This window comes from Lissotriton helveticus, chromosome 7 (genome assembly GCF_964261635.1).
Source record: "Lissotriton helveticus chromosome 7, aLisHel1.1, whole genome shotgun sequence".
Lineage (NCBI taxonomy): Eukaryota > Metazoa > Chordata > Amphibia > Caudata > Salamandridae > Lissotriton > Lissotriton helveticus.
In genome coordinates, this window is record NC_136068.1 from 736,531,245 (window position 1) to 736,556,601 (window position 25,357).

At 44.3% G+C, this 25,357-nt stretch overlaps 1 protein-coding gene across 4 annotated transcripts in view; it reads right to left on the reverse strand.

Annotated features, from left to right (window-relative positions):
- ARHGAP26 (Rho GTPase activating protein 26) overlaps positions 1-25,357 on the reverse strand; it is a 2,444,655-nt gene that overhangs the window by 1,897,607 nt on the left and 521,691 nt on the right. For all 4 annotated transcript variants that reach the window (XR_013598661.1, XM_078653061.1, XM_078653060.1 and 1 more), the window contains exon 7: positions 18,630-18,734. Coding sequence is in view for 3 of the 4 variants with exons in the window: in XM_078653061.1 (XP_078509187.1) it covers positions 18,630-18,734 (105 nt within the window). In the remaining variant the exon portion in view is untranslated. The remainder of the gene's footprint in view (positions 1-18,629; positions 18,735-25,357) is intronic.

The window sequence follows — 25,357 nt, forward strand, 5'->3', positions numbered from 1 at the left end:
TATATTATCATGCTCTGACCCACTTTTATAGGTTTTCATTGTTGCACTATTTTTGCACTTTTTTTATTATCTTAGTGTTTTTTAACAAGCTTTGTTACTGGATTATGTCCATTTAACCTCCTGAAACTAGAAGCATTCATGAATGTGGATTTACTTTTTGCTAGCTATGATTTTGGGCACTTGCCCTTTATTTCCATTCTTCAATCATCATCGTTGTATAGATAGAGGCTGTTTTGGAATTAAGGTTTTTTAATTAAGACTTTTGTTCCATTACCGATAATTTTCTCTAACAGTGAGGTTATGATTTTACAATCATGTTTCTTTTAAATTATCTTAAAAGATTTATATTGTGGCTAGCGAATTGTACGAAAATAAGTATTTTTACTATGTCCTTGTTTTGTGGGAGGAGTTAATTGTGGGAACTACCAGTATATAACCACTGTGATTTGTCATGTGATCAAGTCCGGGTTTCCCGGACGAAACGCGTCATGTTGCCGTTCCCATCGATGGAATAAAGCACTTTACTTGAATTAAGAAACTCTCGTTGTGGTCTGTACCTGGTGTTGTGTCGGAGCCGTGCTTGGCTGCTTTCACTACAGGACTGTGGAAATTATATATTACATACTGGCGGTCGCCAGTAGGTATATATAGTTAGGATTTTTTTCTCTATGGGATTTTTGAAAATTCTATGTCTAATAACTTTGGCGTTTGTGGACGGAATTGGCTGAAATTTTCAGGAAAATTGAACATTTTGTTTCTGAGCAGCCCCTGAAAATTTGGGGGGGTTTCGTCAAGGGGGGGCCGAGAAAAAAGGGGGGTCCCAAAACGTGTTTTTAACATTGAGTTTTCCATAGGGCGGTTGGCCTCACTTTTAGCCCGAACGGCTGAATGGATTTGCACGAAACTTGGCAAAATTGTAGGGACTGGTAGCCCGATGTGCCTTTGCTAGGTCTCAATATATGTGCTCCAGTGGATTTTGAGAAATTAACGTTCAAAAAAAGATATATATCTGTAACAGCGGACCGGGCAGCGCTCCAGTTCGCGTACTTTTCGCGTTATGGAGCTTTGTGAAGCGAAGCTGATTGGTTCTCCGGCGTCTGTAAACATTCCAAACAGTCCGTAGCGGCCGCCATCTTGTCTCTCGGTAGGATCGAGAGACAAGAGGAGGCCAAAGCGAAGGGGAAAATGACCATAAGGGGGCATAGTAGATCCTCCCTGACCCCCTAGGTTTGATGTGGAGGTTTTAAAAGGGCCCCGCGGGGCAAAAAAAAAAAAAAAAATAATCGAACGGCTGAATGGATTTGCACGAAACTTGGCAAAATTGTAGGGACTGGTAGCCCGATGTGCCTTTGCTAGGTCTCAATATATGTGCTCCAGTGGATTTTGAGAAATTAACGTTCAAAAAAAGATATATATCTGTAACAGCGCTCCGGGCAGCGCTCCACTTCGCGTACTTTTCGCGTTACGGAGCTTTCTGAAGCGAAGCTGATTGGTTCTCCGGCGTCTGTAAACATTCCAAACAGTCCGTAGCGGCCGCCATCTTGTCTCTCGGTAGGATCGAGAGACAAGGAGGCCAAAGCGAAGGGGCAAATGACCATAAGGGGGCATAGTAGATCCTCCCTGACCCCATAGGTTTGATGTGGAGGCTTTAAAAGGGCTCCGCGGGGCAAAAAAAAAAAATTTGTTTTTTTGGTGGGGTGCGCCCGGTTAGCGTAACGGGAAGCGGACTGGGGAGCGTACTACAAGGAATGAAGAATGATTGACTTTTAACTTATTGTATGTTTATAGACTTTTTTAAAACTTTTTTTTCTGCTGAGTGACGTCTCGGCCTATCTTCACGGGATGCAGTCCCTACCATCTCGGCGTTTAAGCCCAGGGGGACCGGTAGTGTGGGAGAGATAACGGGGCATATTATCAAGGGGGTTTATCTCCGCTTTTTTGGCTTTAAAAGCCAAGAAAGCGGAGATAAAATTATCTCCGTATTACCTAGCTGTCGCTAACACCAGTTAGCGACCGCTAGTAGGAGATAGCGACCATCTTGGGCCCCACTTTGCATGTCAGTGATATTTATCACTAATGACATGCAAAGTGGGCATGCCAAGATGTTAGCGACTGGAAACAGTCGCTAACATCGCTATCTCCTATTACCAACTTTTGGAGATATTCGCGCTAAGCGCGAATATCTCCAAAAAGTAACACCTGCCCTGAGCAGTTCTTAGCCATGTTATCCAATGGGAGGTGGATAACATGGCTAAGAGCATTAGCTCGGTAATGCATGAATATCGCTGACTTTTCAGCGATATTAATGCATTGCGGCCGTTTTTTATCGCATTTGCGATAAACCTTGATAATAGCAAGGTTTATCTGTGATAATTTCTGACGATGCTTAGCGGTAAAAAATTCGTTGCTAAGCATCGTTAGGGATAAATATCGCTTAACTTTGGTAATATGCCCCAACGTCTGTTAACGTTCGATTCGAAGGAAATCAGGAAGTGTTGAAAAACATTGTCTGCGCCATCTTGCCTTTTTTCAAATGCCACACTTTTGTTGTGCACGGCAGCCATTTTAGATGACTTGACCAGACCCACTCTCTGCACGCTGTCGATCCTTAGCATGGCTCCCCACCCTCGCAAGCATCTCCCCCAGGCACTGGTCACCCCCGCTCTCTGTCTTATGCATGGGCAATAAACCTCCCCCCATCTGCGCTGCTCTTCCCTGAGAATCACACCCTGTGCCCGCCCGACACCTCCCTTTCGCCCTATTCACTACCGCACCCTCTGACACTCCTCTTCCTCTGTGTCCGATTGTCCAGGCCGGTCCCAGGCTATCAGCTAGCCTTGCAGATGTAGTTTATGGCCCTAGCTGTAAAGAATCACCCCTCTTCAAAGGAGTTATAGTAGATCAAGGCCCACACCCGATGAGATCCGTCACACCACACGCGTTCCTACTATCTGAAAACCATCCTGTATTGTGATTGGGGAGGGGACCGAGCCTGAAGCGGAAGATTCCAGGGATGACTCTTTGTACATCAAAGTTTTTACAATTATGTGTCACATTAAAAATATATAGCACTCCAACAAAGTAGTAGGATTATAAAACTTTAATAACTTATAAATATATACAACAAAACAAAAACAGTAAAAACATTTAAACATTTTTAGGGAAAAAGAAGGAACAATGGTCAGTAGCGGTCGGTTGTGCGAATAGTCCCAAGGCAGCACAACGTATAGGCGGCTGTCACAGGACTCTCAAAATGGCGGCAGGCTCTTTCCTTTTTGGGCCTGGTCCACTGAAATGGCCCTGGGACACCTTGGAAATCGGACGCTTGTCTGCTAGGTCTTGGACCCCATTCTCGAAAGCGTAACCTCCGCCTTGAGGATTCTACAAAAGTCTTGGGGGCCCCCGACTCCTGCAGGCTTCCGGTGGGGAGCGGCTGCCATGATTGCTTGCGGAATGACCACGACGGAGCCACGAGATGGTGGTGCTTTCATGCTGACGCCAGCTTCAGTCTGAAACATCCAGAAACAAGGTGGGGCTTTCATCGTTTGGGAAAAAAAAATAGTTTTCATCCAATGAACAGTGTTATTTTTAGGTCATATGATCAAGCCTTCCATCATTAGGAAACCAAAAGTAAAATGAACCAATGAAAAGTTTTATAAACAAGTCACATGACCTGTTATGCGGCATAGGGTATAAAAAGCGTAGAAAATCCGTTGGCACGTGAGGCGGCGTCAGTAGCGGACCGATGTGCGAATAGGCCGAAGGCAGCACAACGCGCCAAGATCCGGATGGCACCGAGGTGGTGTCCAGCAAGTTGTCGCACTGGTGTGGCCATCCTACAATGCTGAAAGTCGGCGTGGGGCGCCCCGTTGGCCTGTGAGATGGCGGCAGTAGCGGACCGATGTGCGAATGGGGCCAAAGGCAGCGCAACAATATTTTCTGAATAGAAGACACCACAAGGCGCTGAGATGCCAAGATCCGGATGGCACCGAGGTGGTGTCTAGCAAGTTGTCGCACTGGTGTGGCCATCCTACAATGCTGAAAGTCGGCGTGGGGCGCCCCGTTGGCCTGTGAGATGGCGGCAGTAGCGGACCGATGTGCGAATGGGGCCAAAGGCAGCGCAACAATATTTTCTGAATAGAAGACACCACAAGGTGCTGAGATTCCAAGATCCGGATGGCACCGAGGTGGTGTCTAGCAAGTTGCCGCACTGGTGTGGCCATCCTACAATGCTGAAAGTCGGCGTGGGGCGCCCCGTTGGCCTGTGAGATGGCGTCAGTAGCGGACCGATGTGCGAATGGGGCCAAAGGCAGCGCAACAATATTTTCGGAATAGAAGACACCACAAGGCGCTGAGATTCGGTTAGCACCGAGGTGGTGTCTAGCAAGCTATGCAGCTGAGTTGCGTGTGCACTTGCGGCGAATAGGTCGAAGGCAGCACAAGGAATATGCTACTTACCAGTATGCATCTGTTCTTGGCATAGAGGGCTGCAGAGTGGTACATTTATGAATAGATCGCCATCTGGTGTTGGGCTCGGATGATTGCACTTTGTTTTTCTTCTGGAGAAGTCTTTGTCGTCATAGGTGACTCCTCCTCTCGGTGTTAGTGCGCATGGGCATCGGCTCCATCCTTAGATTGTTTTGCCATAGTAGGGTTAGATGGAGTAGTGTAGTGTAGTACATAAAGATATGCCCATGTAAATGTATCTAAATAAGATAATGTTGGGACAGACACAGGTTTCCGGGGAGGCAGGGAGGGCATGTACCACTCTGCAGCCCTCTATGCCAAGAACAGATGCATACTGGTAAGTAGCATATTCCGTTCGAGGCATATGGGCTGCAGATGGTACATTTATGAATAGATTGTACAGCAGTTACCTCCCTAGCGGTGGTCACCAGTGTCTGTCGCAACTGTCTGAAATAGAGTTTTTAATACAGCTTGGCCCACTCTGGCTTGTTGTGCAGCCTGTACATCAACACAGTAGTGCTTTGTGAATGTATGTGGTGTAGACCAAGTTGCTGCTCTACATATGTCATCTAGGGGAATGTTCCCTAAGAATGCCATAGATGCTCCTAGTTTTCTTGTGGAATGAGCTCTAGGAGGAACAGTTAATGTTCTCTTTGCTTTAATGTAACATATTTGTATACATCTTACAATCCATCTTGCGATGCCTGCTTTAGAGATAGGATTGCCCTTATGTGTTGGGGAAAATGCTACAAATAGTTGTTTAGTTTTCCTGAAGTCTTGTGTTCTTTCTATGTAGTACAAAATGGCTCTTTTAACATCTAGTGTATGTAGAGCCCTTTCTGCCACCGTCTGTGGCTTTGGAAAGAAGACTGGTAATTCCACTGGCTGATTGATGTGGAATGCTGAAATTACTTTAGGCAAGAACTTTGGGTTTGTTCTAAGAACCACTTTATTCTGGTGTATCTGTAGGAATGGTTCTTGTATTGTTAATGCCTGTAACTCGCTTACTCTTCTGAGTGAGGTAATGGCTATAAGGAATGCCACCTTCCATGTAAGGAATTGTATTTCGCACCTATGCATAGGTTCGAAGGGTGGCCCCATTAGTCTGGTGAGTACTACGTTGAGGTTCCAGACTGGGGAAGGTGGTAATCTTGGTGGAATGACTCTTTTAAGACCTTCCATGAATGCTTTTATCGCTGGTACTCTGAACAGTGATATGCGCTGCCTGTTTTGTAGGTATGCTGCTATAGCTGCTAGATGTACTCTGATAGATGTGTACGCTAGATTACATTGCTGTAAGTGTAACAAGTAGCAAATAATCTCCCTTGTTGATACGTCTAGAGGGTTGATATTGTTATTAGTACAGTGTATAGCAAACCTCTTCCACTTAGCTGCATAGCATGCTCTGGTGGTTGGACGTCTCGCTTGTTTAATTATTTCCATGCAATTTGGGGGGAGATCTAAGTACCCAAATTCTAGGATTTCAGGAGCCAGATCGCTAAGTTCAATTGAGTTGGATCTGGGTGCATTATTTCTCCATGGTTCTGTGTAAGGTGCATGGGTAGAATTCGTAGCTTTTGATGTGGCACTTGTGAGAGTTGCAGGAGCGTGGTGAACCACGGCTGTCTTGCCCACGTGGGTGCTACTAGTATCATGGTCATTGAATGTTGTTGCAGTTTCCTGACCACTAATGGGATTAGTGGGAGAGGGGGAAAAGCGTATGCAAATTTGTTGGACCAATTTATCCATAACGCATTGCCCTGCGACAGGTGATGTGGGTACCTGGACGCGAAGCTTTGGCATTTTGCGTTCTGATGAGTGGCAAATAGGTCTATCTCTGGTTGTCCCCATCTTTGGAAGAATGGCTGCAGTATTTGTTGGTGCAGTTCCCATTCGTGTATTTGTTCCGACTGTCTGCTTAAGATGTCTGCTATCTGGTTTTGAACTCCTGGTAGGTGTTCGGCTAACAGATAGATGTTTTGAGGAATGGCCCATCTCCAAATTTCCTGTGCTAGTCTGGATAATTGGAGAGAGTGCGTCCCCCCCTGTTTTTGAATATAATACATTGCTGTCATGTTGTCTGTTCTGATCAGGACTGCTTTGTGGATAACATGTATCTGAAAGGCTTTCAATGCTAGAAACACTGCCAGTAGTTCTAGATAGTTGATGTGCAGTGTTCTTTCCTGCACACTCCACCTTCCTTGTACTGTGTATTTGTCCATATGTGCTCCCCATCCGGTGAGCGATGCGTCTGCTGTTATTGTCACCTGTGGAATTGGCTCTAGGAACGACCGCCCCTTGGTAATGTTTGTTCTGTTCCACCACTTCAGAGAGCGGTGTGTGCGGTCGTCTACCAACACCAGATCCGTAATCTGTCCTTGAGCCTGATTCCACTGTGTCGCTAAGCATTCTTGTAGCGGACGCATTTGTAGTTTTGCATATGGTATTAGCAGTATGCAGGATGACATCATGCCTAATAGCTGCATGAACACTCTTGCTGTTAGTGAGTGTTGTGGCTGAAATCTCTGAATGATTGTAAGCATTGCTTGGACTCTGATTGGGTTGGGGTACACTTTGGCTTTTTCTGTGTCTATGGTAGCCCCCAGATATTGTTGAACTTTGTTTGGTTGTAGGTGTGACTTTGTGTAGTTCACCGTGAACCCTAGCTGGTGTAGTAGCTGAATTGTCTTTTGTGTGTGTTGCAGACACTCCTCTTGCGACCTGGCTTTTATTAGCCAGTCGTCCAAGTATGGGAAGACATGAATTTGTTGTCTTCTTAGGTGAGCTGCTACCACTGCCAGGCATTTTGTGAACACCCTTGGTGCCGTCGTGACACCAAATGGGAGGACTTTGAACTGATAATGTTGTCCTTCTACCACAAACCTGAGGTATTTCCTGTGGGCTTTGTGAATAGGGATATGAAAGTAAGCGTCTTTTAGATCCAGTGTAGAAAGAAAGTCCCCTTTCTTCAGTAAAGGAAGTACTTGTTGGAGCGTGACCATGTGGAAATGTTCCGAATTTATGTATGCGTTGAGAGGTCTTAGGTCCAGTATTGGCCTTAGAGACCCGTCCTTTTTGGGGATTAGGAAGTATAGGGAGTATACTCCTGTTCCCTGTTGGTGCTGTGGAACCTTCTCTATGGCATGCTTTTCTAGCAGTAATATTACTTCCTGTTTTAACAGTGTCAGGTGATCTTGTTTCATTGGACGCTGTTTGGGGGGGATGTTTGGTGGGGTAGCTGTGAGTTCTAGGCAATAACCATGTTGGATAATTTGTCTTACCCACTTGTCTGATGTGATGTTTTCCCAGACAGGTAGGAACTGTGATAGGCGTCCCCCTACCGGTGTTATATGGTCTGGGGGAAGCTCTATGAAGTCACTGTTTTGGGGTTGGAGAGTTGCGGTTGTTGTTGTTTCCGCGACCTCTACCCTTGTTGTTGTTACCCCTGTATCCACCTCTAGAATTACCTCTGGGTGATGTAGGTGTAAAAGAGGTTTGCTGTTGGTTTGTACCTGTACTTTTGGATCCTCCTCTATAGGTGGATCTACGAAAGGAACCTCTTTGTGTCGGCTGTTGCAATGCTCCCATTGATTTAGCCGTTTCTGTATCCTTTTTCATTTTTTCTAGGGCCTCATCTGTCCCTGTGCCAAAAAGTGTTTTCCCATCAAAAGGTTGGTTAAGTAACGAGGTTTGTACCTCTTGTTTGAATCCTGACACTCTGAGCCATGCATGTCTCCTTAACATGATGCTTGTATTTGTCGACCTTGCCGCAGTTTCTGCCGCGTCTAGGGCGCACTTTATTGAAGTGTTAGTAATTAACTTCCCTTCTTGTATAAGTTGATCAGCTCTCTTTTGATGTTCTTTAGGGAGATGTTTGATGAGTGTTTCGAACTCATCATAATGCGCTCTGTCATACCTTGCAAGTAGTGCTTGCGTATTAGCTATGCGCCAACTGTTTGCCGCTTGAGATGCTACTCTCTTGCCAGAGGCATCTATTAGTTTAGACTCTTTGTCAGGAGGTGGCGCTTCTCCTGTAGATAAAGAGTTTGCTCTCTTGCGAGCGTTTGTGACCACTAGTGAGTCTAGAGGAATTTGTCCCTTAATGTATATTGGGTCTTTTGGAGCTGCCCTATATTTTTTATCAATTCTTGGGTTCAATACCCTAGCCCTCACTGGGTCTTTGAATATCTCTGATGTATGACTGAGAAGGCCTTTTAGCATTGGTAGTGTTCCTGATGTTTTTTGTGCAGTAGGTAGTGTCTCTAATAAGAAGTCCTGTACTAGAGGTTCTGTATGTAGGTCTACCTTATGAAATGTTGCTGCTCTAGTAATGAGTTGTGCAAACCCAGTATTGTCATCAGGAGGTGAAGGTTTTGAGGGATATGACTCAAGGTCGGTATCATTACCTGATCCCACATTATACTCCTCCCATGGGTCTGCCTCCTCTGGGATTGTGTCCTCATCATCCCCAGGGTGTCCCCCCTCCCCTGTGTCACTCTCTCCATCTGTTGTAGGTGTAGATGGACGTGTGGGAGGAATATCTGGCCTATTGTGAGGAAGAGGCGAAGATGGTGTGTGAGGTTTGGGAGAAGGGGGAGGAGTTGTATTCGTCCCCATTGTTCTCTTCTTTGGATGAGCCTTGTCGTCCAAATGTTCATGTTTCCTCTTTTTAGGTAGTTCTGTGACTACCTTGCCAGTCTTTGGGTCAATAAACAAAGTCTTTTGTTTAGGATCCGTTCCGTGTTCCTGTGTCGGTACCGCAGTTTTCGGTTCCGAAAGGTGTTTTTTCTTTGAAATGTCCATTTGTATTTTCGGTGCCGAAGTTTTGTTCGGATCCGACTTCTTCGGTATCGAAGATGTCCCCGGTGTCGAGGGTGTTTTCGGCGCCGAAGCGTGCTTCGGTGTCGACATGGACTGCTTCGACTTCGAGCTTTCCTTGACCTGGTGCTTCGGTGTCGATGTGGTCGGTTTATCGGAACCGGAACCACTATGATGGGGGACCGAGTGTTTCGGTTTCTGTTTCGTTGCCGGGCTCGAAGGCGGGGCGTTGGAAACTTTTTTCGGTTGTCTGACCGGGCTCGAGGGCGGGGTCGACACCGTGCGGGGTCTGTTTTTCGGTAAAGGGACGTCGTCACTCACGGTTTGTTGGACGTCGATTTCCTCGACGTCGGACTCGTCCGCTTCTGACCCCGCCTCGTCGGCCTCTTCTTCCTCCTCTTCTGGGTGCTGGTCCTCGAACAGCTCCGGGATTGCTTGTGACTGCATTCTCGATACCTCGTGTCTTCGGGCTCGACGGTTTCTAATCGTCGACTTTGACGAGAACGCTGCACAGGCCTCACAGTCCCTGGATTCGTGTTCAGGGGACAAGCAGAGGTTGCACACTTCGTGTAGGTCCTTGTGTGGGAACTTAGCACCACACGTTGGACATTTTTTGAATGGAGTCCTTTCCATGGACCCCGGGCTGGACTACGTCGAGTTTCTCGTAGTCGTCGTCCTTCGAATCGCGTCGGTATGGAGTGAAGTCGCGTTCGATAACGATACCGTCGATTTGGAAAGGAATACGCGCCGGTTATAACCTTCTTTGTTGAAGTCGGTCCGGAGCGCTTCGATCCTCATCCGAACCCGATGGCGGAAAAAAACAATCTAAGGATGGAGCCGATGCCCATGCGCACTAACACCGAGAGGAGGAGTCACCTATGACGACAAAGACTTCTCCAGAAGAAAAACAAAGTGCAATCATCCGAGCCCAACACCAGATGGCGATCTATTCATAAATGTACCATCTGCAGCCCATATGCCTCGAACCAATGTTTTCTGAATAGAAGACACCACAAGGCGCTGAGATTCGGTAGGCACCGAGGTGGTGTCTAGCAAGTTGCCGTACTGGTGTGGCCATCCTACAATCCTGCTCCGAATAAAGGCGTGGGGTGCCCGAAGGGGGGGGGGGGGGGAGGCGGCGTGAACGGGCCTTCCTAGGTGGAGGCTCGTCTGCTGTAGTGGGGCGCCCCTTTACCGTTTCAGTTGCCATTCAGCTGAGTTTCGGCCGCTCTTGATGCTACAGCGACAGGCGGCTGCAACAGGACTCTCAAAATGGCGGCCTGTTCTTTGGATATGGGCCTGGTCCACTAAAATGGCCCTGGGACACCTTAGAACTCGGACGCTCGAATTTTTTTTCCTTTCCTCTACATGCAAAAAAAGGTAAATGCCCGGTACGTTACACGCTTCATCTGCCACGATGTACTCTCCAGAGGAACCGAAAAAAAATATAGTTATGGTAACTATACCATGCATCGTCATATGGAGAGGTGGCACCGATTAATTATAGTGCTGCATAAAAGAGAGATTTGGAGGAGAACCCCTGACCTGCCAGTACATTCATCAAAGAAGTGGCACTGACAGCATCAGAGGCAAGGGAAACGGTCCCAAATATTTAGAAGAACTTTGGAAAGATTAAAATGACATGTTTAGATTGTGGCAAATTAATTTCATGTGGACAGATGAGTGTTACTCTAATAAATACAGCATATGAACATCATCATAGTCGATGGTTGGTAGAGACATTTTGACTATATCCTGGACCTGCCCGTCCTCGCCCAAAATGGCGCCGGAATAAATGGGACTCGTAACTCCTTGTTGTGTACTGGTTGCACAACCTTGATATCACGAGATACGTATGCAGTTTTGAAGCACATGGCGGGCGGGGACGAGAATAGATTGAATATTTCGATATCCCTATTGATATTAAGTTCTGATGTGTTATTGATTACTGTACTATTGAAAGTTCGAATTAACGTCACCCATGGTACTTGCCCGCAAATGTATATCTAGATAATTTTATTGTAACTGGCCCTGTCGTATTTTAATTATAAAATGTACGTCCACCGATTCCGCAACTGTTAGACACCTTAGTTCTTGCAACCTAATGGCCCGCCCGTTACGTTCCTCTACAGTGTAAATGTCTACTCATCATATACGATTACAGTTTGCTCCGTGGCCGGCCCACGTGGTTATAGGCACGTATTTGTATAATGACATTTTCACAATAAAGGTTATTAAAAGAAAACATGGTAGTAGTATATACATTGGTAAAGTTTTTAATAATAGTCACTGTTTTAGAATCAGTAAAAGGCAAGTGAAATAAAGCAGACCAATTACATGAAGGGTAAAAGGTATAATACGCAGGAACGCAGTAAAGATAAATGGTCAAGGGCTGTTGTGTTTTCTACTCCTTGCAACATAAAGTGATCGATAAGAATCTCATATTCAGGCTTATCGGCGACTAAGACAGCAGGCCGACCCTCTTTTGCTCAACGGCTCCGTCATGGGACGAAGAAACGCCCTTTTTCTCGAAAAAGGAATATATTTTACTTGCAGGACAGTTGTAAATTTTCCGGGAAAGTACATTAGCCTGGAACATTATAACATATATTTAAGAAAAAATAATGTTCGAAAGTAATAAAAAGCGTAATTTTAAGGTCATATGACCAAGCCTTTCATCATTAGAATAAGAAAAAGTAAAATGAACCAATGAAAAGTTTTATTAACAAGTCACATGACCTGTTATGCTTACGTTACGCGCTGCGCGTCGCGCCCCGGATCACTTCCAGATGCGCTAACGCGGCGCGTCATATGACGCATTACACGACAACGCAGGTCCAGAATATAGTCAAAATGTCTCCACCAACCAGCGGTCGGAACACAACCCCTTTCAGCAGGCTAAATAGTTCTGTTAAATGACAACAGAAGGGACAGGCAACAAGAACCATCAGTCAAAGAGGGGAGGGCTAGTTCTTCTCTACCGGGTCACGTTGGGGCGCTACCGGAACTGATCGAATTGGTAGTCTACAGTGTTTCTGGATGTTTCAGACTGAAGCTGGCGTTCGCATGAGAGCACCACCATTTCGTAGCTCCGTCGTGGCCATTCGACGAGCAATAATGCTAGCCGCTCCCCACCAGAAGCCTGCGGGAGTCGGGGGCCCCCAAGACTTTTGTAGAATCTTCAAGGCTGAGGGGACGCTTTCGAAAATTGGAGCCCAATCTCTAGCAGACAAGCGTCCGAGTTCCAAGGTGTCGCAGGGCAATTTTAGTGGACCACGCCCAAATCTGAAGAGCCGGCCGCCATTTTGAGAGTACTGTGGCAGCCGGCTATCGCTGCACCGCAAGAGCGGGAGCAACTCAACTACATGGTGAGCGAGACGCTGTAGTCGAAAGAGCGGGCGGTAAACAGCTGAATAGCGGAAGAGGCACAGTGTAGCAAAAGCGGGCGGAATGGCAACTGAAATGGTAAAGGGGCGCCCCACTACAGCGTGTCTTTAGGTGAAACGGATTGTGGGACAAGGTCAAGAATGGAAGAGTTACCAAAAGGCAAAAAGTTCCGCTTGATCCCGGGAGCCGGCCACCTATGTCGGGGGCGATCTCAGGCTACACCAGGAGAACACGACTTGGGGAGGGAGCCGGAGCCAAGCGCCCCCTCCGAGTCCGCGCCATCACACCGTCCCTCGGGGGCCTCCGTCAAGCGGTTCAGGGTGGCACCGCATTACATTGTTCACAAATGCTGTCACGTCCTCAAACAGCCCCCACTTTACTTTGAGAATAGTGAAGCTGAAGCAAGTGCAAATAGGCTTCAGACAGTGTTACAAGCACTCCTCAAAACTTTGAACCATCAGAGTGCATGAGTTTCATGCTCGATCGATTGAGCTAGCCGGATCGGGCAACAAAAAGTATAAAATAGTTATGTAAATAGTTGTTTAATAAAATGTTTTACCCTGTTACTTTGCTGGTGTGTTGTATATATTTTTAATATTTGCATAGAGTTTATCGTTATTTTGGGCGGGGTGGGTGGCGGAGTCGAGCTGTATTGCAGCCATCATGGTGTGGAGTTCAGTTCATCTCAATAGTTTCGTGTTTGTCATGAGGGGTTGTTCCTAATGTTTCTATTTTAGCGAGGTCAAAAAGAGATCCCATTAGTGGCCTACTGATTTTGCTCGATTCCTTTTGTTTTTTTACATGATTTTTCGCTCTCTGCAAAGACTAAACAGAGTATTGCGACTCTGTGCTGGTTTGTAAATAGAGAATGAACCAAAGAGAACCAATTCTAAAACAGTAAATGCTTGGATAACAATCAATCAAATGGAGAGAGAAGCAGGCACGACGGATTACAACGGGGGCAAAGGCCTGCGTTAACTACCCTTCACTATCTGCAAAGAGAGAGTACTCCTAATAGAAATGAGGGGGAGGGGGGGCAGCATTCAAAGCAGATCAGTGTGCATAAACACGAAAATGTTTTTACTTACCACGTACTTGACATTCAACAGCTTATGATAATTGCTATTAAAAAAACATTGAAATTCACTGAAAAAACCATAGGTTAGAGACCATATATAGTTAGGAATTAGCATTTAAAAAACCTTGAAAATTCACTGAAAAAACCATAGGTTATAGACCATATATAGTTAGGGATTAGCATTTAAAAAACCTTATTTTACTCACACAAAACCATTGAAATTCCATATATAGTTAGTTGCACTAACTATATATCGCGCACCCGCAATCCACTGCTGATGATGTCACATATTACATCATTCATGACATGGTCAGTGACATCACTGATGACATCACTGATGACATCTCAAATGACATCACTGATGACATCACTGATGACATCTCAAATGACATCACTGATGACATCTCAAATGACATCACTGATGACATCACTGATGACATCACTGATGACATCACTGATGACATCACTGATGACAAATGACATCACTGATGACATCACTGATGACATCACTGATGACATCTCATTTGACATCAATGACCACATCACTGATGATATCATTCATGTGACAATACAATGCATCTCCTCACACTTTAATATGACCTCTGTTACACCCAGTGTTAAATACAGAGTATAATTTTTTAAACCATTGACACACTAATACTAGTTACTACATACGCACTCAGTGATTCCTATGTTTACACACACATTCACTCATTTACCCATACAATCATTCATACATACAATCACTCATCTTTACAACACTATCATATGCACTCATACACCTATACAGACTCTCACACTCTGTCACTCATCCATGGAGTTACTCACACACCTAGTCAGTCCTGTAAATAATCAATCACACTTCCATTTTCTAATCTATACAGTTAAACATAGAGCACCTTACATTTTGAAACATATACTAACACATACTTACTCTCTTATACAATCATTGATACAAGTACACATTGATCTGCACAGAGTCACACACCTCCCAGCCAGCCACACACACACTCAGTCTCCCATACAAATACTTGGGCAATCAATCAATAACCCATATAGTTACTCATATAGCTACTGACCAACACATGCAGCAGTTTACAGAACAACAGACATAATGATGCACAAATTAAGACAGTTTAGTCACTAACCCATGCACTCAGTGAGACACATTTAATCACTCACTCATACAGTCAGTCACGCACCTACTAAATCCTTCATCCAGACACTTCTACATCTACTCATTCTTCAATATGTAAAACATATTTAAACTTTACAGAAACACACAGTCACTGGATGATGTCATCAGTGATGTCACTGACCATGTCATGAATGATGTAATATGTGACATCATCAGCAGTGGATTGCGGGTGTGCGATATATAGTTAGTGCAACTAACTATATATGGAATTTCAATGGTTTTGTGTGAGTAAAATAAGGTTTTTAAATGCTAATCCCTAACTATATATGGTCTATAACCTATGGTTTTTTCAGTGAATTATCAAGGTTTTTTAAATGCTAATTCCTAACTATATATGGTCTCTAACCTATGGTTTTTTCAGTGAATATATATATATATATATAGGAATTTAATGGATTGTGAAATGTCAAAAAGAGAAGATATTTTTATATGGTCATATGCTGATCATCAGGTTCCATTAATTAATGGTCCTAGATGATTTTTAACATGAAATTATTTATAAATATTTATATTTATATTTATTTATATACCATGTTTGCACATAATATTTTGCGTTATTTGCACAATTGCATTTGCACTTTATCTGTGCACATTGCACTTTTCTATGACATATGACCAGTGGCTATATTGTGTCTTTTTCATATTGCATTCTATTTTACAATAGCATTTATGCGGATATTATGTGCCACCTTCAATGGACACCGACAGCATTTGTTTGGTATAAAGTTTACACAATGTGATACATTGCACCTTAAAATGAAACGTCTACATAAATTTGGATATTTAAGTGTAAATATTATAATGACACCTTCCTTTATTTTCACATATATATCAAATTGTGGTTTGGAAAAAGACTATTTATGTCGGTCATATGTAGTGTGTCCTCAGTTTTTATTTTTCAATCACATGGTGTTGCAAATGAAAAAAATTACTAATTGATTTCGTGCAATGTACCCTTTAAAAGGGATGTTCTTTTCATTTACCAGACGATCTGTGACCAAGGGCGGAAGCCCGAAACGCGTCAGATTTGGTGAACTTTCCTTACCAATAAAACTTGCCGAAAGAAGATTGGGAATCGCGTGGTTTTTCCTCTTTGCTACCTGCCTGGTAGTTTTGTGTGTGGGGGGGGTGGTGTGTGTGTGTGTGTGTGTGTGTGTGGGGGGGGGCGGGGGGGGTGTGTGTGTGTGGGGGGGGGTGGTGTGTGTGTGTGTGTGTGGGGGGTGGTGTGTGTGTGTGTGTGTGTGGGGGGGGTGGTGTGTGTGGGGGGTGGTGTGTGTGTGTGTGTGTGTGTGTGATATATATATATATATATATGATCCAACTTGTCTCCAAAGTGCCTCAAGCACAGACAGGTACGCAGACAGCAAAGATACGCCAGAGTCGGACTTGTACTTCGTGAATGCTTCATTTAGTGCATAAAAAGGTGCATGTGTTTCGGGCACGTCCGTGCCCTTGCTCACCGATACAGCTGGTGGAGTGCAATTTCTCAATGCAGGGCTAACTTTGGAAGAAGATTTCATGCGGCAGGTCCAGCCGCAGAGAGCCTGCACCGCCCCTTCAGCGACCTGGGGTCCGTCTTACCTGAAATGCTCGGGTTGAGTTGAGCTGTTATTCGGAATTGAAAGGCAGAAATGTTACACCGAGGCCCACTGGAGGGGAAAAAGCAGCCCATTTATTGATTGTAAAGAACACGAGCCACTGGAGGCTAATAAGAGGCTATTGGACCACGAGTCCCAACGTGCACCGCTATGAAATTGACACACCGGTGGTCGGTATAAATTGGTGCAGTCACGTGAGGACCTGTGGAAACCCAGAACAGTGTGCTGACAATCTGCCTCTGACGAAGAAACAAGAGAGTTTCGAAATGCATTAGGCTAATGGGATTGAAAGGTCGGAGTTGCATTTCTGCCTTAGAAATAAAAGTTTAAAACTTTACAGCTGGTGGAGTGCAATTTCTCAATGCAGGGCAAACTTTGGAAGAATATATATATATCTATATACATATATACGGACACACATTACACATACACACACCAACAAAAAGTAAAAAAATATTTTGTCTCAAAAAGCACACCCTGCCATTGTAAATCCTGACCCTTAAGGGAAACTACTTTGTGTGCGGAGGTGCTCCTTGCGAAAGGGCAGAAAACCACCAGCGGAGCCAAAGTGGAGTTAGCCAATGGCTGAAGCTGACTGAATGGTTGTCCCATACTTCAGATTATCATTTTGTGACATATTGACAGAAGGTTTGAAGCCGGGTGAAGTGGAGTCATTTAGTGTATGCAACTCTGTGAAAGGTCCAATGTTGGAGAATCTGATTACTTCATTTGTAGACACCTGTCAAGAAAGACGAGCAACACAGTCTCAGGCAGAGAATCAAACCTTGTCCACCCCTCAAGTTCGCCATTTTACTCTTTGAGGACCACTTTCTTTTTAAATGGCAAGTGTGAGGTTGAGGATTGTGCAGTCCTTGACAGAAATGACATTCACTTCAAGTTTTCAACATTTCGAAAACCATGAAACTGGACAAGGACTAAGGATGGCCTAACCGAGAAGTATAGTAATGGATGCGTTTTTCTAAAGCTTCTTACTGGCACTTTCCAGTGATTAGTTTGTGGATTTTAATTGGAGTTCTCATGTTTTGCGTTTACATTCATGAGGGGTCAGGCCCTCAAGAACACAAGGGTACCATTTTCAAAAGGATCAAGACAACTGCAAAAGTAGTTGAGAGCAGTTTTACCACGGCAACTCACCTGTTATAGCACTTTAGTTAAATAGAACCACAGCCCAATGAAAACACAGAACTAGTAATATAATATATTACATTAAATCTGCGACAAAAATAACTCAGTTTGTTCTCAATTACTTAGTCTTACTGCGACTTCGCCTCTTTGACTAAAACTAGCTAAAACCGGGATTCTAACATATCTACACAATTCCTACAACTATGGTAGACAGCAGAAGAGAAAATAACTTTTGGTATAAAAAAATGAGTTTTGTTTTCAAATGAAAAACGTAATAAAGGGAAGCTGTGGTATGCAACAGTCGTTCTTCGCTTTCCATTTCTGCTTCAGATGGATATGGACTGGGTACGGACAAACCCAATGGGGAAAAAGATGGAAGAAAGCACATGCTTTCTCTTCAAATGAAAAAAGGAGATAACTAAGGAGGTAAAGCAATAGCAAAAAATTGATAATGCAAGGTTAAAATGGGAGATTGGGCTAAATATGCAAAGGAGAGCACCAATACAAAAATAGCAACAAAAAACTGGCACATTATTATTATTATTTTTAATACATTTATTTATTTTAAAAGGTAGAGTCGGGGGTGGGGTGGTGGGGTTGACCAGAAGACTGAAAAGTCAAAGTGACTTGGTTGAAGATACAAAGATTTCAAGATAAAGTATTCAGCTGCATGTTTATAGCAACAGCTAGAGCAAATATGTAGCGGTCATGGTGAGGGTAGAGGTCTCAAAATACGCCAGGGATGTATTGTTTACCCTGTGCTGAATACCATCAATGCACATAAGAACTAGTGCAGAAATACCCTGAGGTACTAGGGCTCTGCAGTTCACCAAACCAGGACATGCAGCAATATCCTTTGACTGGGAGAAAGCAATAAGTGGCTAATGATCCTTAATCAGCAAACCAAGAGAAGAGGCCAGCAGTGCGGAGTACTTACATTCTGTATACTGATCGTCAGCTCCGTTTTGAAATCGCTAAAGTCCTTTGCCAATTCATAGCCATGATGATAAAAGGTGAAGAGACCTTGTAAGAAAGCAAGCAGCTGCAAAAAATTAAAAATACAAATATATAATAAATGACATGGAAGATGAGAAGTAGAGGAAAGTACGAGCAAGCATTAAAGGCATGAGTGTATTTTTGATAGCAACCACATGAACCACAAAAAGACGTGCACATACGATTTGGGGTCGTGGAGTAGAAGACGTTAACTCTCCCAAGGGCTACATGACTTAGTTTGCAAAAATGAAATACAACTCCTAGACAAATGAACATTACATTTCCAAATAATATAGAACTACTGCAGTATAGTGTTAGCACCCAAGAACACAAATATTATGGGACCAATGTGACAAAATGAAAAGCAAGGAAAATGGCACACATGTAGGACTGCACGAGTGTTCTAATAATGTAAATCTGGTCCCGTGGGTATAACTTACTGTCAATGAACTGGGAAGAAGTGTAGCGAGCAATGGTAAGTGAAACGTTGCCTACTTCAGTGGCGGCTCCTCCGCTAAGGAAGAGTAGCATCGTCCAACTGCTTTTCAGCAGTGCAAACAGGGAAAAATAAAATAACACAATTTTATCATGTTATTTTTCAGCACGAGCCAGGTAGAGGCGGGGCTGTTGGAGCAAGGGGAGGAGGAGGAAATATGTGCACTTAAGTGCGCATGACAGTTTGGCGGGCCGAAAATTCATGCACACTTAGCATGTTCTCCACCTGGCTATCTTGCCCAGTCTGGGTGGAGAACATGCACAGGCTCCCACTCCCTGTGTGAGCATCAAGCCAGGGCACTTAGATCAATCCCAACACTGCTGTCATCCTGGTGACAGCAGCGCCATGATTGGCTTAGATGAGCCTGTATGCTTCCTGCTTCTGGGAGTCAGGAAGAGAAGTGGAGGCCATGGAGGAGGGACGGCAGCCATGCAGAGGTAAATGGTTTTGTTTTTTAATTCAGCCGTACCAGCCGCCACTGGCCTACTTACCAACTCGTTATGCGCCAAGCAGAATGCGTGGGATTCAACAATCCTCCAATGAAACCAGTCTTCCAACACCAAACTTGAGCGACTTATAACTGCTCCAGCAAGAAGAGGCTATCGTGTTAAGGCAACTGAGGGCAACTTGGTATGGTCTAAACTGTGGAAATAATGTCAGCACCGAATTAACAGTTTGCTGAAAATTGGTTTTCGAAAAATAACTTTAAACACAGTTGCAGTCTTGGAATCAGGTCAACCACCAAGCTATGACCTCGAGGACTGGACAGTGATTAACCCAAAAGGTGAGCAGTTACAGAGGTTTCTTGGTGATTTGTTACTAATTAAACAAGTATTCGGGTGATCCCACACGTAACCACAGCAAGCAACTTTTAGTGATGTCATTATGTACAGCTCTATTTTATTTGCTCCAAACACAATTCTATCGGTCAAGCATACCGCTTCCCATCTCTAGCTGGGTATAAAGTAATTGCACACTCTTGTTTGGAATGTGCACATACTTCTCGCATTTGCACACTGTTTTTGTCTTAAGCTAGCCCTTGCTCCAACAATTGGAGTATAATATGGTATGGCCCGTCATTATAGTTTGCAATGGTGTGGTATGCTATGGTCGGTCATTGTATGGTGTGATATGTCCTGTTGTATACAATTGTATGGTCGGTCACTGTCTATGTATAATATGGCTTGCCTCTGTATAGTATAATAAGGCCTGTCATTGTATAGCACAGTATGGTAATCATGACATGTAGCAAAAAAAAATCAGTAAACGAGTGATCACTTAACAGTGATAGCAGAAAGGCTTTAATGTATTTTGAAATCATTATTATAAGCGACACTAACAACGTGTGGCCTGGTGATGTTATGCTTCACAAAGAGTAACAGGTGAGAGGATAAAAAGTAAAAGGGAACGAACACGGGAAACGAGCGGTGAACGCAACAGCTTGATGCAAAACCAGGAGTAAGACAACCTAAAAACACGTACATTGTAACTAAGTTCTGCAAGTAGAAGAAAATAATAGGCTGAAACAGAAAGCGGAGGAAACAGCTGCAGAAGGACACTCAAAAAAGGAAGCAGTACTTGGCCCACACTCCAGGGATAGGGGGAACACACAAAGAGAAAGTGAAGCCTTAACGAAGCCAGCCCTTGCTGACCAAAGAGAAGCCAGGAAATGAGACTAACAGTTAATCCAACAAATGGTAAGCAGTGAGTGTCCTCTAAACCACCTGTATATAAACAAAATGTCTTTCAAGCAACAGCACATGCGATGCCTTACTTGAGACCTTAAATGTGTAGTGATTAGGGTGGAAAGAGAGGGAGGTTGTGAACATATAGGGCAAACACCTCAATGAACATTTGGTTGAAGGTAGGGAGTGTAAAAAACATATGCACTCCTTCAAGAACAACCAGCAAGACAAACTGTAGACAAAATAACGATCCCATACCAGCTATTGTGGTTTACTGTGCTACCTTGCTTGTAAGTACTTGTGACTGAAATGAATCCACACCATACCACAAGCATTTATATCACATTAAACCCACAGGTTTCTGTATGTCTAACTCTGCCTTAAAGCAAAGGTTTAGGGGTGAAAGACATATGGAGTTAGACCCATTTAAATGCTCTGTAAAACTTCACAGCATTGGTCACCATATTGCTTTGTAAACATAGCGATTGAAAAAACACATACAGAAATCACCAACTTGAGTCCCTTTTGGGAAACGATACCCATTTGTCTACACCAAACTTATTGCATGCCAATAGGAACGTCTATGCAATCTTTACAAAATTAAGGATATTTACCTTTCAAATTGCCATGATTCTGCTTGGCAGTGTTTAGTTTTGTTGTTTTGAAATGGCGGTATTAAGACAAATGGATGCTAATGGGTGACGGCACAATCCTGATCACCTGTTATCCTGCCTCTTCTGTTTTCTAAATTGTGATCATGGTTGGGTCGGATCAATTTGGGGCTGGATCTGAATGGTAGAGCTCTGATTGAAGAGCAGTTTATGAGTGCCACACGCAAGCCAAGAAAAGCTGAATACCAAAGGGTTTCATTGACTCTGGACAGATTGATACGAGCCAACAGATATGACATAAGACATAAGATGCAGAAGTATCCTACGACACAATATTGCTAGCCAAGGCTAGCCATGGAGCAAGAACCATTAGAAACTGTACCTCATGGCAGGAGCACCTTTGTCAAGTAGGATGCACCAGGGACCACTGTTTAAGTCCTAACGAGTGGTGTGCATATATTACAGAAGTCATATGGTTGAACACATGTGGTGAGAGAACCAACAGTGGGCGGTTCCTGATATAAAGGAAAGCTGAGCCAGAGTATGGAAAAGAACTAAAGAAAGCTTTTGAAGGAACACCTTATCCTTGTTCCACAGATGGGCCTCAAAAGAACTACCTCATTTGGCACAGTACGTTCCCACAAAATTAATTTACATCTTCTTTCTAGCAGGAAATCTGCATCACCACCCATAGTTCGTGCCCAAGAAGAAACTCAGGCTGCTGCTTCAGAGCCATGAGGTAGGAAGATATGACGTATCCTAACAAGCACAAGGAGCATGGTGCAGTTGCTCATGAGAAGTGTAAGACGCCAATGAGGGAGGGAAAGGCTGCTAAAGCACCACAGTGCATCCAATTATGCAGCTCCTTTATCTTTTAATCTTATTTTATTTTAATAAGTCCCCCCCCCCCCAAGCACTGCCCTTACTTTGCACTCTTGTAGGAACTCAGAAACTTACATTTAACAGACAGTTTCAAGTGATATTCTGCGCACTAAGTGGAATCTGCTATAGAGTTGAGCAGAGGGACGCCACTGTGGCAACACCCTGGCAAAATGGAGTACAGGCCCGCGCATCCATCTGCCACCTCCTCATAGAGTAAGGGATATTTGAGCCAACGCGGCTCTGAACGGTCTGAATACAGAGCGGACGCGACCGCTGGAGTACACAAAGGCACAGAGAAGAAAACGGTATGCAGAAGGCTTCTTACTATTAAAGAAATGGATAACTCAACAGGGCAGACTTCATTTATCCGATGGAAAGGCCACCATGCTTTATTTCCCCACTGACAGCTACACACAGGCACGCGAAGGAGCCGGCATCGTTCATCTGAATTGCTAGTCATGCGGACTAAAGCCAATGATAATTTATGGGCAACTTCTTGTCTCTGGGCAAATCCGCGTCCCCCACTCTGACAAATGAGGTAATGTGCTTGTCATACAAACGTTGCATCTTTGGAGGTGCCCTTGGGTTGCTTTCTGAGGGCCTTTCTAGAGGAGCAGGAGCCCAAATGCTGTCAGTGTAAAAAAAAGAAAAGGGAACTGCAGATGGAAGGCCCGCTCTTCTCTAGCAGCGATGTATTGGTTTGCCGCCAAATATTCAAATACTTTAATGTTGAGAGCATTAAATGACCTTAACTCCTAAGAGGCCACTTAGATTCTGGTGATGGTATAAGATGAAAGCATTTCTGCACCCGCATTTTGCACTCGTTTCCAGCACTAGAGTTAAGAGCGAACACAAATGGGCTAAAAAAACACTAGTGCACCGTGATCTTAATTAAAACCACCACACAGTAAAACAAGGAGCAAATAAATAAATAAAGCCATCCAGCGAACATGTAATTTGTGACCTGCCATTTTTTAAGAGCTTCCAGTTGCACTCTACTGAAATGGAAAACAGACGAGAACTCACCGTTTTCCAACTCCTGTACCTTTTCAGTAACCTGGTCCATTCCACCCTCTATCTAAATTCTCTCCCTCAAATTCCTTGGTCAGTGAACTCGTCACATCCGGAGCACGTTATGTTACTCAAGACATCATTTCTCAACACCTCCACAGTTCCAACTAAAACCCACTTAGTTCCCTGCACTCCACCTTTTCACGTTAATGCCAAGAGAGCCTCACCATCCATGAGCACATCCGTCTCAGAACAAAGACTATTCAAGACCTCAGATCAAGTTTAATCGGATCATAGTGCTTTACTGCAAGCAAAGCCACCCGAACGAACTATAAAATTAACATGGCAATCGAACTAAAAAGGTACTTAAAAGGTTTTCCGTCCTCAGTCTTAGCCCAGGCTGATGCAGCTTCCAGGACACACACTTTTTTACCTGCTTTGTGTTGGCCTGCAATGGAGATGGAGGTCTAAAGAAGTATTGGGCAGGCCATCCATGTGCTTAAGTGCTTAAAAATGTATGGTCACTGTGATACCGAGTGCAATGGCAAGGGGGGGCCAGAGATGTGCGTAAAAAAATATATATATTCTATAACTGTTTTGTTAACCTTTCTCCTTCAGATAAATCCACATAAAATAGAACGCACACACCTTAAATGAAAAATAAATATAAGTTAAAATGAATGGTGGCAAATGCCATCTTTTAAATTATAAATGCTCAGTTGCTTAACACAATCACTGCAGATGTATAGGCATCAACACACTAAGAGAAGAGATACCTAGAGTTTTTTTTAGAAAGTGCACATGGTTAGTGTATCTGAGACCAGTAAGTAACGGCACCCAGGTAAATCGGTGCTCACCTTACATTTATCTCTGACCTATTATATCGGGTTTGACCAATACGTTTAAGCCAAAATGTATTAACATATCGAATTACTAGCTCTAAAGACAGCTCTGCCCCATTGTTTTAAGTGTTAGCAGTGTATCTTTGGGTTGACAGGTTAGCTCCTACCCAAAGTTCAAGTTTAGTACCACCCTTGATCTCCCCAGTTTTTCAGTTACATTTCCTCACATCTTAAGCGGAAGGCTTTTCAACCAAGTTTTAAACATTGAATATTTTGAGTCACACAATACTGGCAGGCATTTATTTGCTCCATGCACAGACACGTAGTAGAAATCTGGGACCTCTACACCCTCTCGCCCGACGTAGAGAACTGGACCAACACCAGCTCCTGACATCGCAAATGCCATCCCAGACAGGTACAAAATCCAGAGAAAAGACCGCCCCAACCACCCTGGAGGAGGTCTCCCCGTCGTCCACTAAAGCTCCCTCCGGCCAACAACCTCCATCTCGAACGACGCCAAGCCCCCTATGTAACACATCCATTTCCAGATCCAAACCAACCCCAGAATGACTCTACACGGATCGCTCTCCTACAGACCTCCCGGACCCCATTCCCCAACACCATCGCAGACTACATCAAGCCCTCGCCTCCACAGACTACGTACTGTTCGGAGAACTGAATTTCTACATTGACAACCTCAGCAACCCCAACTCTAACGCCCTCCTGGAGAACCTCGCCAACATCGGACTGAAGCAACTCGTCACCACCCCCACCCACACGGTGGGACACACCCTCAATCCTCTCTTTGCTGGAAGAAATAACATTTGTTTCAGTCACACCACGCAACCTCTCTGGCCGGACAACTACTGCGTCCACTTCACAAAACCCACAGTACACAAGCCTACACCACGCTTACCATGCAGAAACTGAAGCAAGATCACCAAAGAGCACTTCACCTTCACCCCCAGCTGCACTCCTCCCCCACCACAACTGATGCCAACTCTGCAGTCAACGACTCAGCCTACCCTCCTCACCTGGACCACTGTCACCACAGTAGACATCACAAAGACTATGAGGAGCATCCACGCCGGAGCACCCACTGACCCCTGCCCGCCGCACATCTTCCACAGTGCCGCCTCTGC